The 18619-nt window shown below is 36.8% G+C and overlaps 1 protein-coding gene across 1 annotated transcript; it reads left to right on the plus strand.

The window, feature by feature from the left end:
• Positions 1-1381: 1381 nt before the first annotated feature.
• LOC115955076 (dynein light chain 2, cytoplasmic) lies at positions 1382-2396 on the plus strand. The gene is made up of 2 exons (XM_031073126.1): positions 1382-1649; positions 2083-2396. The coding sequence occupies exons 1-2, from the start codon at positions 1512-1514 to the stop codon at positions 2272-2274; spliced, it is 330 nt and encodes a 109-aa protein (XP_030928986.1). The 5' UTR covers positions 1382-1511; the 3' UTR covers positions 2275-2396.
• The last annotated feature ends 16223 nt before the right edge of the window (positions 2397-18619 follow it).

An 18619-nucleotide genomic window follows, 5' to 3' on the forward strand; every position in this document is an offset into this window, starting at 1 on the left:
CATATAGTAGATTGCCTTGTTTGGGATGTCACTCTAGGGATGTTCTCCATTGGTTTTTTAATTCGTTACCATATTTGTATGTCAATTACTGTTTATTACGTAATTTACAAATTTGGTACTTGTTGTAATTATGGTTAAATCATCATAATTCAAATAACTAAATAGGCCTAATTGGAAATCAATAGATTAATCTACTGCATAATTAAGTAACTAGGGGGTCTAAACAAGATTTTTCAATTGTCATTAAGGGTTTGAAATTTAAATTACAACAAGGAATCCTTCTCTTTTGACTAAATTAGTTCCAGGATTCTCGATCCTAATTGAGGTTTAAACACTCCCCCGAAGGCCTCATCTGGATGTATACTCTCAAGGAGTCATGTTGCTTCTTAGTCTAAATATGCATGGCCAGGGCAAGCATACATTTCATTGTAAGCGGCCCAGCTTCCATTCCTACTGTTTATCTGTACAAATTAGTTTTGCCCCTTTGAGCTTATTGGTTCTTGCTTACGCAGATTTATCTTTGTTAGTTTATGATTATTAGTCGCATGACAAACATTGACTCATAGTGGGTGCTATCTTGAATTTTCGGCCAAGAAGGTCATGAGTCTCAAAACTTCCAGATTGGTCTCGAGGAAAATAAACGACAGTAGAACTCGACAAAAAAAATATCAGGGGGCAATCATATAATTTTATCTTGCTGGTTTACACATGGCAAAATCTTGCTGACAAGCCACAAAGAATGAACCACGTGTCCAAGATAAGTAGGACCAAAAACAATCCTGGTAATCATTAATGCCTTGGCCTCGAGCAAGCTCTTCCTGCACCTTTAGCACTACCCCACGTGCTGCTCACACCTTCATGAGCAAGCCAGATCATCAAAACAATAAATTTATGGACACAATTTTTCAAAAAAAAAAATTTCGAGTAAAAGAAAAAATGGTTAGAGGGGCAACTATTATAGTTTCGTTAACTGAGCGTGACCATAGAAATATTATATCGCTCTTAGACTAAAATCTTACAACACAACCGCTAATAGGCTAAGTGAACAATTTACAGATCGGATGCAAGGAGCAGCATGTTAAGTGAGGGAACTCGGACTCATGCTTTGATGTATTTGATGCCCAATAAAAAAAATGTTAGTATTAACAATAAATACACATGATAGACACATGTGAAAGTGGTATTTTTGTCACAACTCACCAACTCTTACTCTAACAAGTGGGGAAAAAATTGTCTCCACTACATTTCTCTTATCAAAATGGTCAAGTCGGCTCACTGGCATAATTGTACAGCATCTTTTGGTAACCACAAAGAAGAGATCAAACACGTGGCTGACCTACTAGCACCAGGCCTATAATTCCAAGTTTTCAATAAAATCTCTACCACTCTCATCTTACCCTCATCCACAAACTAGTCTAAAAAATTTAGCTTTTTTGCTCTACTTTTCTCCCGATACCAACAGCAGCTCGAGCGTTTTCCAGAAAACCAAGTAGATCTCTCATTTGTTAGCCATGTTAGAAGGAAAAGCAGTGATTGGAGAGACTGATATGCTCCAAACCATGCAGCAAGATGCCCTTGACCTAGCATCAAAAGCGCTTGACATTTTCGATGTTACTGAGGCTACTGAGATTGCCCGCTTCATTAAAAAGGTAGAGTATCAATTTTAGGTCATCAAAATGTTCATATTTCATGACATGGATTTGGAACTCGCTAGCTTGTATGACAAAATCCTAGTCAAAAGATAAATGAAGTGCCAAAAAGGCTTTCTTTTTTCCTTTTTATATATATATACTTCCAACTCATGAGACCCCCCAAAAAAACCTCACTAATCATCATATGATTAATTGAATTTAGGATCTTCTGGTTTATATCATGCTTGAGACTAATCACCCAAGTGCCCATATTATTTCCAAAAAGGCTTTATATTTACCTTCAAACTGACATATTTATGCTATATATCAACTAATATCTAGCTGAACCAAGACTAGTGCAACTTCCCAAATGGTCTAGTGCAACTATGCAAGTGAAACTTTGGCTTGGCTATATTCTGGTCGACTGATTTGGCTTGTATCATCATTGCAGGAATTTGATACGACATACGGACCTGGGTGGCAATGCATTGTAGGGACAGATTTTGGTTCGTTTGTGACCCATTGCTCTGGCTGTTTCATCTATTTTTGCATAGGCAGCCTTGCAATATTGCTCTTCAAGGGCTCTGCGGCTCCAGAAGCTGAGACGAACCAGTTTGCAGCCTTGGATGCAGTGAAAGCGTGATAGTTTTCTTTTCTATTACTGCTCTTCTTGTTACCATATCTAAGTTGTGTAGTCTTGAAAGATCTTTTACAACCAAAAAAAAAGTTCTGAAGTCAATTATCTTTATTTTCATATTTCAAACATTTATTTTGGTGTTGGAACATGTTGATGCCTTGCACCAAGCTCTCTTTGGTATATGATGGACAGAACATGAAGAATAGCTAAAGCCTAATTAATGGTGATAATATACTCAATGATAATGTAAAGCATTGTTCACAAATTCTGGTTAATAAACGACACACATAAAAGTGAAGTTCCATCAAAGAGGATAAAAAATGGAAAACCAATTAATCTTTGATTTACCGATATAACACAAGAATTTAAAAAATTATTGAACATATCACTTTTACTGTATGAGTAGCTTCACAAGCAGAGATTTAGGCTGTTTGGATTGAGGGAGAAGGAGAGAGAGTAGAGGGGAGTAGAGTAGAGTTAGTTAAAAATAGGCTAATTTTGGACTAAATTTGTTTTACTCTACTCTATTCTTCATCTCTCTCCATCAATCTAAACGGTGTTTGGGCGAAAATGCAGAAGGTGGAAGGGGTTTATCTCCAATGTCTGGCAAAGGATCACCCTCGTGCAAAGGATCACTCTTGCGCTTTATAATCTATACCACTTTTCTTTCTCTTTCTATTAGACAGTAGGCCAAATCAATCTGAAAATGGCTTTAAAAATGTAGTATTAATTAACGGCTTTTCTTTCCTATGAGTTGTAGTTTATTTTTCTAGGCCTCTTGTGGGTTGTTCCTAAAGTGATTATATATTGTTGACCTAATTTAGATTATGAAATTTCATTTCATTTACAAAATAAGTTAATCACAACAAGAGTTATTATGTGAGTTCATGAATTGTAAGATACACCTATGAGTTGTAGTTTACTTTTCTAGGCCTCTTATGGGTTGTTCCTAAAGTGCTAATATATTGTTGACCTAATTTAGATTATGAAATTTCATTTCATATACAAAATAAGTTAATCACAACAAGAGTTATTATGTGGATTCATGAATCGTAAGATACATAAGTATGTATTGTATGATATATAAACATGTAGGTTTAAAATAGATTTTTCTTTTGGTTAAAATTTATGGTTTTATTTAAGTTAAACAAGTTGTTAGAGTTGTTTTTAACAAAAAATTATTGGTCTACTTAATTGAGTCCGATAAAATAACATTTCCATTAGTTTTATTTTTCTCTTTCTTTTTCTCCTACAAAATTTGGACTATAATATACTTGACACTTCACTTTCATACTTTGCAAATTTATTTTCTATTCGATGAATAATATACACACACATGAGCATATTTTTTATATTGTTTCTATTTAGATATTTTGTATGTGTGGACATAACAAACTGTAATTAAGCTTAATGATCCCATACACCTATCCCCATTCAATTTAGGAGATACTGAACCAATTTATTCTTCTATTTTGTGTTGTATTTAGTAAAATTTCATGGACAATAATAGTGAATTAATATTATGTATGTAATATGCAATAATGATTTTTAAAATTATATACATAATAGCAGTGTAATAAGAAACTTGGTGTAATAAATATAGTGAAAATTATGAGGAAAAATTATTTTAGTACCTCTAAATGTCCTAGTCGAACTAATATTCTATATATTTAATAACCCAGTTAACATCAATAGCACCACCACAATTAGAGACGAAGCTATTGTTGGACGCGGGGGGGGGGGGGGATTGGCCCCCTAGATTTAAAAAAAAAAAATTAGTACATATATATAATATTATTTTTAGCAATTTGTTTCAATAAAATTGCACTTTGCCCCTCTCAACAATATTATTGATATTTTTAAAAGCAATAAAAAAAAATTAGCCTAATAACAAAAATTAAGCCAAAACAACACCCCAAAACATACAAGCAAAAAAATCAAAGCCCCAAAATTTTTTTTTTTTTGGTAGAAAGGGAAATTCATTCGAACACTAAGCAACCAACAAAGTATGAGGGCAACACTTGTTAACGTTGCCCTGTTAACATACAGTCCAGAATAGTCAAAAAAATAAAACAGATTGAAGTTCTAGAGGGGAATCTTCATGAAATTAAAATCTACTAATTGCTACACTCCCATTCTGGCTAACTTATTAGCGCATCTATTCGCCTCCCTGTAACAGGGCCTAACCTTGAATTGGGGAATTTGTGCCACCATCTGCCTGCAGTAATCACGAATGGCAGAGATAGTAGCATTAGATTGGTTCGGGTTAGTTAGATGATAACGCCTTAAAAATGTATACTTGTTATATATTTATATGGGCGTTATTTCCTTATTATTATGCTTAATTTGTATAATTAAGCCATGATTTGCATTAGTCCCTATTATTTATCTTTACATAATTTCTTGAATAAAATGCTATTTATTGTGTGTAATTTTCTACTTTCAGGAAATTATGTGAGAAATATGAGTTTACAGAAATTTGTGAGAGAATGGAGGCCAAACTAGAATTAAAGTGGAGTTAAAGGACCATGCTTAAATGTCTAAGGAGGTGCAGCTGGAGTGCTTGGATCGTCTACCATAATTGGAAGCTTCAAATAAGAAAAGAAATCAAAGAAGCAGAATCTGAAAAGGAAAAATCTAATTTGAGCACTGATCAGTATTTTGGGCGTATCTCTCTCCTCAAAAATCCAATTGAACAAGGCTAGATGGGTTGGAACCGTGACTTAAATATCTACAACTTTTCAGTTTTGAGTTTTCTGGAATTCTCAATTTTTGAAGGCCGAAATTAACTCACAAGTTACCGCTGTAAACCTGGATGGAAATTAAAATAGTAAATGTTTTATTTTTTTTGGACACTTAGACATTAGGGATTTTGAAGGGAGGCTGGTAGAACAAATTTTGGTAGAGAAAACCTTGTATTTTTCTTTCTCTAATGGCAGCCTAAACTCTTTGCTAGGGTTAGGGGTTATGTTTCTTCTATACGGTATGAATATTCAATGTGATTCTTTCTAGGATTTTATCTACAACATATTTGATTGTTCAATTAGATTTCTTTTGATGTATTAGTTATTCCATGCTTTCAATAAGTTCAATCATGTTTTTCTTATTGTTTAGATGAATTTCTAATAGTTTTAAATAGAAATCAAGATTTAAAGTGAATGGGTCTTTCTGAAAACTTTTCTAACCGCATTATCAATCGAGATTATCATGCGTTCTTGAATTGTCTCAGTTCAACCGAATCATAAGTTTTTAATTGTATAAGAACAATCAATTATGAAATAGATATTTTCTTAGATCATAAAAAATTTCATATTGATATAGGGAAACACCCTGATGCCCTAGTATTTACATTATTGATTTAAATCAGTTTTTATTATTATTCTTGTCAACAATTACCAGACAAAAATTATTTTTCATCTTCACCAAAAGTTTTTTTTTAATTACATTGCCTTTGAATTTACCCTGCTCCTTGTGGTTCGACCTCGGTATTCCGAGAATTATATTGCAACGATCTCCTGCACTTGGGAGTGAGCAAGCATTAAAACATCAAAAATACTTTTTGCATCCAACTCCAACTCAACATCAGGAAAATTCCTATGAAGGCAAATAGATAAACCATCCTCTCACAGCCCATAACTCAGCCATAAAACTAGAGGCAATCTTAATTTTCCTGGAGAACCCAAACAACCAGTTCCCATTTTCATCACGGAGGATGCCACCACAGCCCGCTAGACCTAGATTTCCTGAAGATGAATCGTCTAGGTTTAGTTTAACCCACCCCCTATTAGGCTTCTCTCACCTAATGGATTTAATGACCCGCCTAGGTTCTACTCTTGGATTGAGACCGAAGTGAATGAATTCTCGAGCTCTCTGGATTATTTTGAGGTGAATGTTAGGAGGTGTGGACTTGTTTTGGAATATGAACAAGTTTCTCCTTTGCCATATTATCCAAATGGCAAAGAGGAAGATGGTATTCCAGTGGTGGGGATGGTCCACTTTAGCACTCTTAATCATCCACGGAGTAATCTCTCCTATGAAGAAGTCAGCGTCATTCCTTGTTATGCCCAGATTGAACCAAACTTCTTTTACTATCTTACAATCCCAAAGTGCATGAGTAATGGTTTCCACCTCCACTCCATACAAAGGACATAGTAGGTTCGTACTCATCCCCCTTTCCACGAGGTAGGACTTAACCCTAATACTATTAAGCATGCATTTCTAAACAAAGAATTTAATTTTAGGTAAAGCTTTTGACTTCCAAATCCAATCCCCATTGAAGTGGCAAGGCTCATTATCAGTGGCCAGATCATATGCACTTTTGAGATAAAAAATTCCTCGAGGATTATGGGACCAGGATAACTTATCCGCAGAAGGGGCAGCAATAGCATAGGGAGTTGCTTAGATTGTCATTTTCATACTCACAGGTAACTCCATAGAAATTTTTGTCCAGTCCCAGTTACCATCAGCTAAGACGTCCTTGACCCTTAATCTTTCTGTCTCAAGCGTTAAGGGACCTTGGATGGCACTTCTCAACGGACCCATATCTGACCACTTATCACTCCAGAAGCTCAGGTTGCTGTCTTTCCCGAGGGACCATCTAGCTCCTTTTAAAAAGGTGGCCTTTCCTTTCTTAATGCCTTTCCACACCTGAGAGCAGGGAAGTTTATTCGGGTTGGTGGAATTAATCCTTCTTGAACTACAGTATTTACTCCTCAAGACTCGAGTCCACAATGCATCTTGCTCCGTATGCATCCTTCAATTCAATTTAGCCAGCAGTGCAGTATTCCTGCCTTTAGCTATTTGAAACCCCAAACCACCTTTCTTAGACTTGGTGATTTTCTGCCATCCGGTCCTGTGAATTTTTTTACCCAACTCAGTAGATCCCCGTAGAAAGTTCCTATTCACTCTATCTATGCCACTCAAAATTCTCCCCGGAAAGGGGGCACACTAGATGACGTATACAGGTATGGTGGAGAGAGAGGATTGAATAAGGACAGCCCTACCTACCATTGACAATAAGTTAGCTTTCCAGCCCACAAGTTTTTGCTTCATTCTATCAAGGATAAAGTTAAGGTCCTGAGTGGAGGATCCGGGGTGCTAAATGGGAATACCTAGGTACTTACCAAATGAATGAGTAGATTGGAACCTAAGAATGTCACAAAGGGACTCTCTAGTATCTCTGTCTATGTTTGGGGAGAAATAGACCCTTGATTTTGCTTCACTCATTGATTGACCAGATTTTTTGCAGAACTCATCATTTACATCCCTGATGGTGGAGCAATTTACCTGGTTTACTTTGGCAAAAAGCACCAAATCATTTGCAAAGAACGTATGGGAGAAAGACAAGCCACTTTTTGTTGACTTTACAAGGGTCTAGAACTTCTCAGCACATTTGTTATCAATGAGTTCCCCTAGCCAATCCATACACAGAATAAAGTGATAGGGTGAGAGCAGATTTCCCTGCCTGAAGCCTCTTGAAGGGATAATAGGTTTCATGGCACCTCCATTAAATAAAATAGCAGTAGACACTAAAGATATGCAACTCATAATTATGTCAATAAGGTTAGGAGAAAGATTGATATGGAAGAGACGTTCCCTGATCAAGCTCCATTCTAGCTTGTCATAAGCTTTCTCAAGATCGATCTTTATCGCCATAAAGCCTTCTCTCCCTTTGGCTTTATAGATGGAGAGAACTAGCTCTTAGATAGTTATGGCATTGTCAGTCCCCCTCCTTCCTGGAACAAAAGCAGTTTGCATTAGGGAGATAAGGTTCCCTAACAAAGGTCTGATCCTGTTGACAATGACCTTAGACACAACCGTGTATTTAGTGTTGCACAAGTTGATAAGACGGTAATTACCAAGAGTTTCCGAACCTTGGATTTTTGGAAAGAGAGTCAAATAGGTTTTATTCAGATATTCTGGAATTTTCTTGGCAATGAAGACTTTTTTGACTTCCTTGTTTACTAAAGCACCCACTGTCGATCAAAACCGTTGAAAAAACCTGGCATGAAGACCATTCGGATCGGGAGCTTTGAAAGCTTTCATTGATTGAAGTGCCATTGTTATTAATCATCTGTAACGGATTGGTTCAAGTCTGCACAAACTGCTTCAGATAAGCTAGCTTGCCATTGTGAAAGGGGAGAATCCAACCGAGGGAAGCAATCCTTTGAAGAAGAGAACAGGTCCTCGAAGCCTTTCCCAATGACATTCATGATTTCCCCTTCTTCAAACACCCACTAACCCACATTATTCTTGATGGCATCAATCCGTTCCTCTTTCTCCTCATAAGAGTAGAGACATGAAAGAAAGATGTGTTTTTCTCCCCTTCCACTAGTCAGTTTATCTGAGACTTCAAAGCCCAGATATCTCTCTCCTGATTAAGTATGAAATCTAGCTCTAGCCACAACATTTTTTTTTAGCTCAATTAAGTGAACATTTGACCTAATGACCATGGCCTTTTGGACGCCATTAAGCCTGGCCATTATCCTCTTTTTCTTCATGAATACGTTCCCAAATTGGTTTTTATTCCAAATGGATTTGTCCTTAACAAACTTATCAATAGCTTCTCCTAAGTGGGTTGAGTGGCTCCAAGCTTGGAACACAATACTGGGGAAGGAAAAATCAGCTAGCCAATAGCTTTGGAACTTGAAAGGGTGAGGGAGATGGAGTTGGTTTATAGGCTTCGACTCAAGTAGAACCAGACAGTGATCAGAGTGGCAATGGGTGAGGTGGGATATGCTTGCTTCTAGATACATCATGCACCAATCTGGGTTTACAAAGAACCTATCTATCCTCTCTAGAATTAAGGCGCCAACCTCTCTCTTGTTTGTCCAGGTGAATCTAGGTCCCGAGAGACCTAGATCAATCATGTTGCAACTGTCGAGACATTCTTTAAACTCCAATGATCTAGAGTTACTAACTGCTTTGCCATTGTACTTATCCTCATTTGAGAGAGCCTCGTCAAAATCCCTAGCAATTACCCAGGGCATAATATGAAGCTCAGCAAACATACACAGGTTATTCCATAACACACGCCTTTCGGTTGCGAGGAGGTTCGCTATATGGAGTACGGACAAGAGTGGTTCCGATGACCAATGCAGCCATAGGAAAAACAAAGTCTCTGGATACCTTCATAATTGATGACTTGTTCTAGCTCACAAATCAAAATAGAAGTTATGAGAGGTTGTTCACATTGAGTTGAACACACAATCTTGCATATCTTCCCCATTCCTCTACCGTCGTGTGAGTATCAATTCTTACGACAGTGCCAATGGTTGAACCAATTTACTTAAGATTTTGAGCCTCATAATACTCAATTGGAAGTTCATTCAATCTAATCCATACCGCATTGGAAGTTACACTTGCAGAGGAAGGCTTGAAATTTGGTTCCCATGGTCTAATAGACAAGAAGTTCTCTCCTATAAACCATGGGCCTTTTTACAAGACAGCAGCGTGATCTTTCGTTAAGGAGAAATGGTCTAGATAAAATTCCTTACCCAGGTCTACATAATCTAAAGATCCCACAGGCTTCCATAGTGATTGGAGACAAGCCTAGATAAAGTTGTAGCTCATCGATCTTCCATAAATTTTCATAATGAGAGCTTTTGCCCATGGAGCTCTAATATGTTGCTTGTCCTTCCTATGATTCCAGCTCTATCCCCATGATATCCTTATCCGAAAAGTCTCCTCGTATTTCTTTAGCTTCTTCAGATGAATAGTGGGCCAAGTGATTAGCAATTGCTCTCCCCTTCATAGACTTCTAAGTCACATATTTAATATCGAACTCTAACAGAAGAAAAACCCATTTAGCTGTCTTCCCATCTTGCGTAGGCTTTTCTATTAGATATTTTAAAGGATCAATTCTTGCAATCAACAAGACTTTGAAAGCAAGCATGTAATGTATGAGTTTGCAGGTTGCCCATACAAGTGCTACACATGTCTTCTCAAGTGGTGAATACTTCTCTTCATAAGGCAACATCTTCTTGCTGATGTAGTAAATTGCATTCTCCTTCCTAGATTCCTCTAGATATTGAGCAAGCAAAGCCCCCATTGTTGTATCTGTAGTTGTGAGATACAACAATAATGGCTTTTCAGGTACCGGTGGAACTACTATTGGTGGCTTCATTAGATAATTCTTAATCTTCTCAAAAGCTTCTTGACATTGTTCATTCCATACTGTTGGAACTTCTTTCTTGAGTAGTCAGAAGAGTGGCTCACATGTCATGGTGAGCTAGGCTATGAACCTACTAATGTATTATATCCTCCCTAAAAAACCTCGAATCTCCTTCTCAGTCCTTGGAGGCTTCATCTTTACAATTGCCTTGATTTTTTCAAGATCTACTTTAATTCCCCTTTGACTTACTATAAACCCCAATAGTTTTTTGAATGTTACACCAAAAGTGCACTTCTTTAGATTCAACCGCAACTTATAGAATTGGATTCTTTAAAAGAACTTCTGTAAGGCTGGTATGTGCCCTTCACGGTCTTTAAACTTCACTATCATGCCGTCAACATAAACTTCTGCTTCTTTGTGGATTAAATCATGCAATAGAGTAATGGCTGCAAGTTGGAAAGTAGCACTAGCATTCTTAAGGCCAAACGACATGACCTTATAGCAATACGTCCCCTATGGAGTAATGAAGGAGGTTTTCTCCATATCTTCTAGAGCTATCTTTATCTTATTGTATTCCAAAAAACCATCCATAAATGATAGCAAGGCATGTCCTACTGTGTTATCAACTAAGATATAAATATGAGATAAAGGAAAATCATCTTTCGGGCTAGCCTTATTAAGATCTCGGAAGTTTACACACATTCTAAATTTCCCATCCTTCTTCAGCACCGAACCACATTAGATAACTATTCTGGGTAGTTGGCTACCCTCAGAAATCCCACATTGCACTGTTTCTCAACGTCTTCCTTATTCTTGAGAGTCCATTTGGGCTTCATTCATCTCAACTTTTACTTGACCAGCTTCATGGTTGGATCTGTTGGAATGTAGTGATGCACTATATTTGTGTCAATCCCAGGCACGTCTTCATATGACCATGCAAATACCTCCTTGAATTCTGTCAGTAGGGCAACTAATGCATCCTTCTCAAAGGATGTTAGGGTATTTTCTACTTGTATCATCTTAGGTTCATCATCAGTTCCCAGGTTAACAGATTAGGTTTCTTCTTTTATAGGTTCCACATACCTTTGTTTTAATTCCTTATTATTAAGAGTTTTTTTACCAATTTCCAAAATAAAAACATTCAGAGCCAACAAATAAGCAAAATCAGAAATCACATTATAAGGAAAAGAGTTCTTAACAGACTCTATAGAAATACGATCACAAACAAACTCAACAGGAACAATAATACTAGCAAAAATAGACTCAATAGGGGTAGAAACAATGTTTTGGCAAGATTCATTAGCTCGACGGTCTTGATCTTCTCGGTAGGAGTGATTGGCCCAACGATCTTGATCTTCTCCATAGAGTCTTCCATGGGGTGGGCAGCTCCCTCCCATGCCCAATTCTTCAGCTCGGTTATGGCTTCAACAATGGCGAGTGGCTCCCAACGAGTTCCTTCTCCCCTCAGCATTAGTACCATGAGGTCTTCATCCACATAATTTGTGCCTTCAATATCAATCTCTATATCTATGGGCTTGTCAGTCACATAAGCATCCAGGTGCTCTATACTATCCATCCACTCACCAAATAGATCTTGCCTTCCTTTGTTGCTCAGGTGGATGTATTAGGGGTGGTATTCTGACTCATTCCCTTCCATCTTCTTTTCTTCACCTTAAAGACTCTACAGTGTTAAGTTTCTGAAACTATGGATCATTAACTTTCTGTCTAGAGTGACCGATCTAGCATCTATGTCGTCTTCTTCCTCAGTGTATAGGGTTAATGAACCTAGTTCTGAATTGTGAAATGACCCTAACTTAGGAATCTCTCTACCATGCTTGTCATATTGCGGGCTTGACCTTGAGCTACCATTAGCAATGCAGCTCCAATCTAAGGGCCGCCCGTAAGGGTAATCATCGTAGTCTATATTGTCGGCCTCTTCAACCTTCTCTCTTATAGCTTCCAGCACATTTTCTAGCTCATACTCTTCACTTTTAATGCCATTCTCCATGTCTATATGTTCAACTTCAGCATCATCCTCCATATCTCCGTCATAGTAGTCTAAGTCATCATCAGAGTGGTCTTCATAAAAAGGCCCTATATCTTCATCTTTTCTATCACTAGGGGGTTCACCCTAATCATTGCCACTATATTGGCTATCATAGCCTTCACTATTGTTGCTTTCACTATCAATGTTGCTATCATCCTTGCTATCTCCATCGTCACTGCTGCTACTATCACTACTACTATCACTAGGGGCTTCTTGTCCTTCTTCATCTTCATCACTTGTTCTTGCTTCATATGGACTCTTCAATGCATGTTGACAAGCCTCCCAGTATTCTTCTTCTTCTATATTGCAAATGGCATCTCCTAGAAGCGTAGTCATTGCATCAAGGTCCCTGTAATTAGCCCAATCAGTAGGGACCCAATTTGTGTCTTCCTTGTTCAGCTCTAGAAGCATGTTGTTGTAATTTAATAATAGCTCAAATCCAGGCACCATTATTCTTGACTCAGGATCAAATCTCGATTCAGGGAATCCCCAGTAGTGTTAACTATCTCCAGTTTTTACAAACTTCCTGTTTAAAGTAGGAGTATAGGGCTTTAAGGGCTCTGGGGAACAAGGAAGTCCCTTGGCTTTGGCCTTGGCATGGGCCATTCTTCTCACGTATCATCAGTAGGCTTATAACTTAGCCCGAAAGGTGGTGTGGCAATGGGAATTATTGGGACTTGAGTGGTTGCCTTCTTCATAGTCTTCCCTAAGTTCTTCCCCAGAAGGTAATTCATTCTCCTCATCATTGCCACCACGTTGTTGTTGCTGTATGGAGCAAAGTCCATGGGGATCTTCTCCACTTCTTCTTCTCTTCTTCCAAAACTAGGCTTCTCAATTTCAAATCCATTTAAGGTCAATGGCTTCTTCTCAGAATCAATGCCAAAAATGGGCTTCGGTATGGTCAAAGTATCGCCATATATGGTAACTATGGCTCCTTCATGCAAAAACCAAACATTTTGGTATAAGGATGAAGGTACGGCCTCTGTGTTATGGATCCATGTTCGCCCAAGGAGCATTATTGAAGCACGAAACTATGTTTAGGACTTGAAATTCCACCTTCTTGACTATTGGCCCTATGCCTATAGTGAGCTCTAGTGTTACGGTTCCTAAGACCTCTCTTCTACTATTGTCATACACCCCCACATGCTGATTAGTTGGCACAAAATCTTCAATACTTAGGCCCAAGCAACTTGCAATCTTTAAAGAACACACATTTAAGGCATTTCCATCATCAATTAGAACCATTGGAATCCTCTTGCCAATGGCATCTACAGTAATGTGCAATGGGTCATTGTAGTGCTTCCTCTTCTTCGTCAAATTTTTGTCAAAGTAGGAAATTGTGAATTTCCTACTTATAGACCTAATCATAGCATTCAAATCTTGAGAAGTAGTGGTTGTAAGGACTTGGATTTGATTGAGAAGGTCAACTAGATTCTGGTGGTGCATGTATAAGGCCATGAGTAAACCCCATAAAGATATATTGGCTTGTATCTTCTATAGTTGCTTGAGGACCTCATCCTCTTCAGTGGGTGTTTGTTGCATAGATTTATTCAAGGCTTCTATCAGGTTGTCTATCTCCAAATGTGGGGATTTGAAGTGTCTCCCCCCTTGTGATGTGGGCAATTTTTTTTGGGTCATTTAGATCGGTATCTTGAGGTTTGAAGTGTCTTCCCCCATATGTGGATGTCGGGTCATTTGATTGGGGTTTGAAGTGTCTCCCCTCATTTGTGGATGTTGGGTAATTTGTGGCTTCTTTACATCTTCACTCCATATATCATACCATGCAATGGACACCATACCTATCAACTCTTCCCATGTCATCATAAAGTATTCAAGTAGGTCATAAATCAACTCAGATGGGTCCTCTTCACTTTCCTCTTTAGTCATCAAGCAATTAATCCTTGGTCCTCTCCCAAAATTATGGTTGGGCAAAGGATTATTAATGACGCTAGGCCTTGTAAGCAATGCAATCACCTTATTGTCTATCAGATCTTAAATTGCATGATGAAGGCCAAAACACTTGTCAGTATCCTGGCCAGGGCTTCGGTGGTAGGCACATCTCTTAGCCCATCAAATCTTATAGGCAGTGGGTTTGGGATTGGTCTTGGGTCTAAAGGTTTTAGTAACCCCTTTGCTTTTAGTTTTTCAAACACAACTCACGAGCATGTCACTCATGAAATTCCCTCCTAGTCCTTGGAGGTGGCCCTTGTGATATTGGTACTAGGGCAATAGGAGCAATAAGTTGGTAAGGATCATTTTTGTATATATTAGAAACTTCTACAATTTTAGAACTAGATCCTAAATTCTTTTTGAACCTTGGTGGGTCCTTATTCTTTATAGTGCCATTATTTATTGCATCCTTAATTTGGGTTCTAGCAGTAATCAAAGTTTTAAAATTAGGAAAATACTGGGAAAACAAATATTTATGTTATGAAGGTAGAGAAAGATTCTTTCAACTCTTGCTTCATGGTATCCAAATCTCTCCTTGTCACATCCACTTCTACGATGTACTTGTATTGATTGTGAAACTTGCAGTAGATGTCCTCCCAACTCCTTGCTCTAGCATCATCTAGGTTAAGGAACCACCTAAGAGTGGTCCCAATCAGAGTGTTTTGGAACATTTGAGCATGTAGTTCTTTAGTTGCCCTTAGGGGCTGCATGGCCCTCATATACATCTTCCAATGGGACTTTGGGCAGCCAGTCCCATCGAACTTGTCCATGGTTGGCATCTTGAACTTGGGAGGCAATCTCACATCAAGGAAAAGTGAGAGTGATTGGTAGTTCATGAGGTCTTCCATCTTGTGAGCTCTCTTGATCATCTCTTCCATCTTGTTTATTCTCTCATTGATCTTCTTCTCGCTCTCCATGATTGGAGGATTATGGTCAGTCTTGTTCTCCTCTTGGCCACTCTTTAGGTTCTAAAATCGTTGCACCATAAGGTTCATGTCCTCTCTCAGGTGGATTTGACTAGCCACCATGGTGTTTAGTAGCTCTTGAGTGTTCATGGGTTCTTCAGTGTTCGGATGTTCTCCCCCTATCTACATCAATCAACCAACCAACCAAACACACACAACATGCAATGCAATTTTAACATGGATAGGCCTAAGGGTAGGGTCTAAGTCATTACATTGTAGGGTGGGTTTGTTGTTTCACTGTTTCCCATAGCTAAGATGTTACACCCCCCCCCCCCAACTTGTAATGTAATGAACATTACGTTGGTCCAAATGGCATGGTCTATCCTTTATAGTCAACAAGAAATGATCCAGTGACTTTGGGCTATAAGTTGGTGAGTTCACCACTGGGTACCCGAATCTAATGAAGACCGGTGATCCATGGTTACTACCACCATATGTTAAGATGAGTGCATACATATTTTTTGTTTTGATGGCACACACTATGACAGTTAGGGAAAGCTCTTAACAATCAACATGGCAACACAAACAAAAAAATATCGTACAAACATCTCAAGACATAAATAAACAAACAAACAATAATATCATGCAAAAGACAAGGGTATATAGTTGGTCCCTTAAAATCTAACACGAAGCTTAGCCCTCGACATCCCAATGGAGTTGCCACTATGAGAGACCGTAAATTGGGGGCTCTTAAAAAAATATTTGGGTTCTTTTAAGGGCACCTCTTTTTTTGGGTAAATGGTGTGGAGTCGCCACTTATTTTTTATACCAAAAAAATAAGAAAAAACAAATACAAATTACATGTTCAAAATACTTCGAATGTCATTGATTGAATAAAGAAAAATACAATTTTGGTAAATTAACCTTACAAGGCTTTAGGTCCTAGTTACAATCTATGCAGAAGAATACATAGATTTGGTCCTAGTTACAATCTACCAAAATTAAAAGACAAAACACTAATCTACCTAGCCAAAAATCCAAAGCTCGGGGGCTATGTTATGGAATTGGAAGGTATTAGGCACCCATTCCGCCCAAACAGAGTCTAGTCTTCTAGACTCTAATGACTAACATACCCTTTTTGAATGATGTTGAATGATATGTTGAACACACATGATAGACACATAAGAAAAATTAACTTAAATAAATTTGCCTAATGAATGATATCCTCTTTTAAATATATATATATATATATATAGAGAGAGAGAGAGAGAGAGAGAGAGATTTGTTTTGAAAATTAAAAAATAAGACTTGGTTTGTAAAAAAAATCAGATCTATTTTTGTGAAGGGTTAAAAAAAAAAAATTTATCAAGAAAAATCAGATCTGTTTTGTGTAAAATTTAAAAAATAAGATTTGATTTGTTGAAATTAGATCTGTTTTTGTAAAAAGAAAAAAAAAATGAAATTTTGTTAAAAAGAATCAGATTTGTTCTCGTAAAAAAAAAAAATGATTGATATTAGGTTGCTAGAAACAAATAAAAAAGGCTTTTGAAAGAGAATCCACTCATAAGACAAATTTATTATGCATGCATCACATATTAAAAAAAAGACTGACCTAACTTTCAATCCCTTCTTTAAAATTTCAAAATCCACAATTCTATGACAAAGAGAACTTTTTAGAAAAAGAAAGGAAAAAAAAAAAAAAAACTAGATCTGTATTTGATGAAAATAAAGATCAGTTTTTTGAGTTTAGAAAAATGAAAGCTGTATTTAATGAAAATACAGATCAGTTTTAGGTTTAGAAAAATCAAATCTATATTTAATGAAAATAAAGATCTGTTTTGGGTTTTAGAAAAAATCAGACCTGTATTTAATGAAAATATAGACCAGTTTTGAGTTTTTTTTTTTTTTTTAATTTTTAATAGTCATTACAAATTTTGAAGTCAAAGAGAAAGAATTGAAATAAACAATCATCTAAAGCACCTAAGCATGGCAATTATATATTAAGAACAATTTATAATAAAACATGCTAATCATATTCATGCATCAAACACAAAAACATGCTAATTAATAAAAAAAGAAAAGAAAGAAAAACAGAATACCTCTTGCATGAGCATGCTCTTTTAATGAAAGAATATTTTAGAAATCAAAGAAGTTTATTCACTTCTTTGAGGTCTAAAATACTTTACTTACAAAAAAGAAGTTCCTAAAACAAAAGCCTCTAGAACATCTTTAACGTAAGGGGAGCAGAAAAGTCAGAAAAAAAGAGCCCCTATTTCTGATTTGTTTCCCCTGTTTATAGAGGTTGGGATGCTAAATGAGATCATATATGAATTGGAAGGCGTCCTTATCTCTAAAAAGTTGAAAAAGATAGGCTTTATCTCAATCAGGAAGTCCCTAGGCTGAGCCGAAAATTTGGGCCAATCGGCACTTGGGAAGTGCCGAATGGCCCTCTTGGGAGCCAGGTCTGCGTTTGAGTTTTGGTCCAATTTGAACTCCCTTTTTGAGGATTTTTTAGCCGAGAATCATACCTAAATGCATTTTTAATCTTTATTCTAAAAATTAATCCATTTTTCTTGAAATTCAAGTCTTTAAAATGATAATTATCTTGTAGATAAATATTCCAAAAAGACTTGATTATCCACAACTTCTTTATTATCTGATTATCCACTTTATTCTAATGCAAGCAGGCCTGTTTTTTACACTAACCAACAACCAATTACAAAATTATTTAATTAATTTTAATTATCTAACCAATCAGAATTAATTTGTATTAATCATGTGTGATCGGCTCCACCCAAACAAAATGCATGCAGACTATGAAAACTTGATCATGTGATATGTTGCAATCCAATAATCCGATTCGGAAATCGGACATACCGTCACGACCATTAGAATCTCAAGATCATTTTTATGATATGCAATAAATGAATTAATGAATGTAATGCAATTCTAAATTTTGGAGTATATGAATGGTCACTCTAGCCATCTTCCAAGATTAAATTATGGGTGCAAAATCGAGTGTCTACACTAGTATTAATAATTTAATATCAAATATAACAAGAGATATGTACAATAAGTACAAGAATATTATAGTGCTAGCTTAGCTCCTTTCCTTAGATTGGATGTGCTTATATCTCCATATATATATATATATATATATATATATATCAGTGTTTTGAATTTCATTTCGGTGACCGTTTCAATTTGTCTATTAAGCTAGAATCTTTTAGAGCCAGACAATTTCAGTGTAGCAATGTAAATCATTTTGGATATATATATATATATATATGTTTTTTTATATAAATTATATCTAATGTTATTGATTTATTCCGGCTA

The sequence above is a fragment of the Quercus lobata genome, chromosome 8, assembly GCF_001633185.2.
Source record: "Quercus lobata isolate SW786 chromosome 8, ValleyOak3.0 Primary Assembly, whole genome shotgun sequence".
NCBI lineage: Eukaryota > Viridiplantae > Streptophyta > Magnoliopsida > Fagales > Fagaceae > Quercus > Quercus lobata.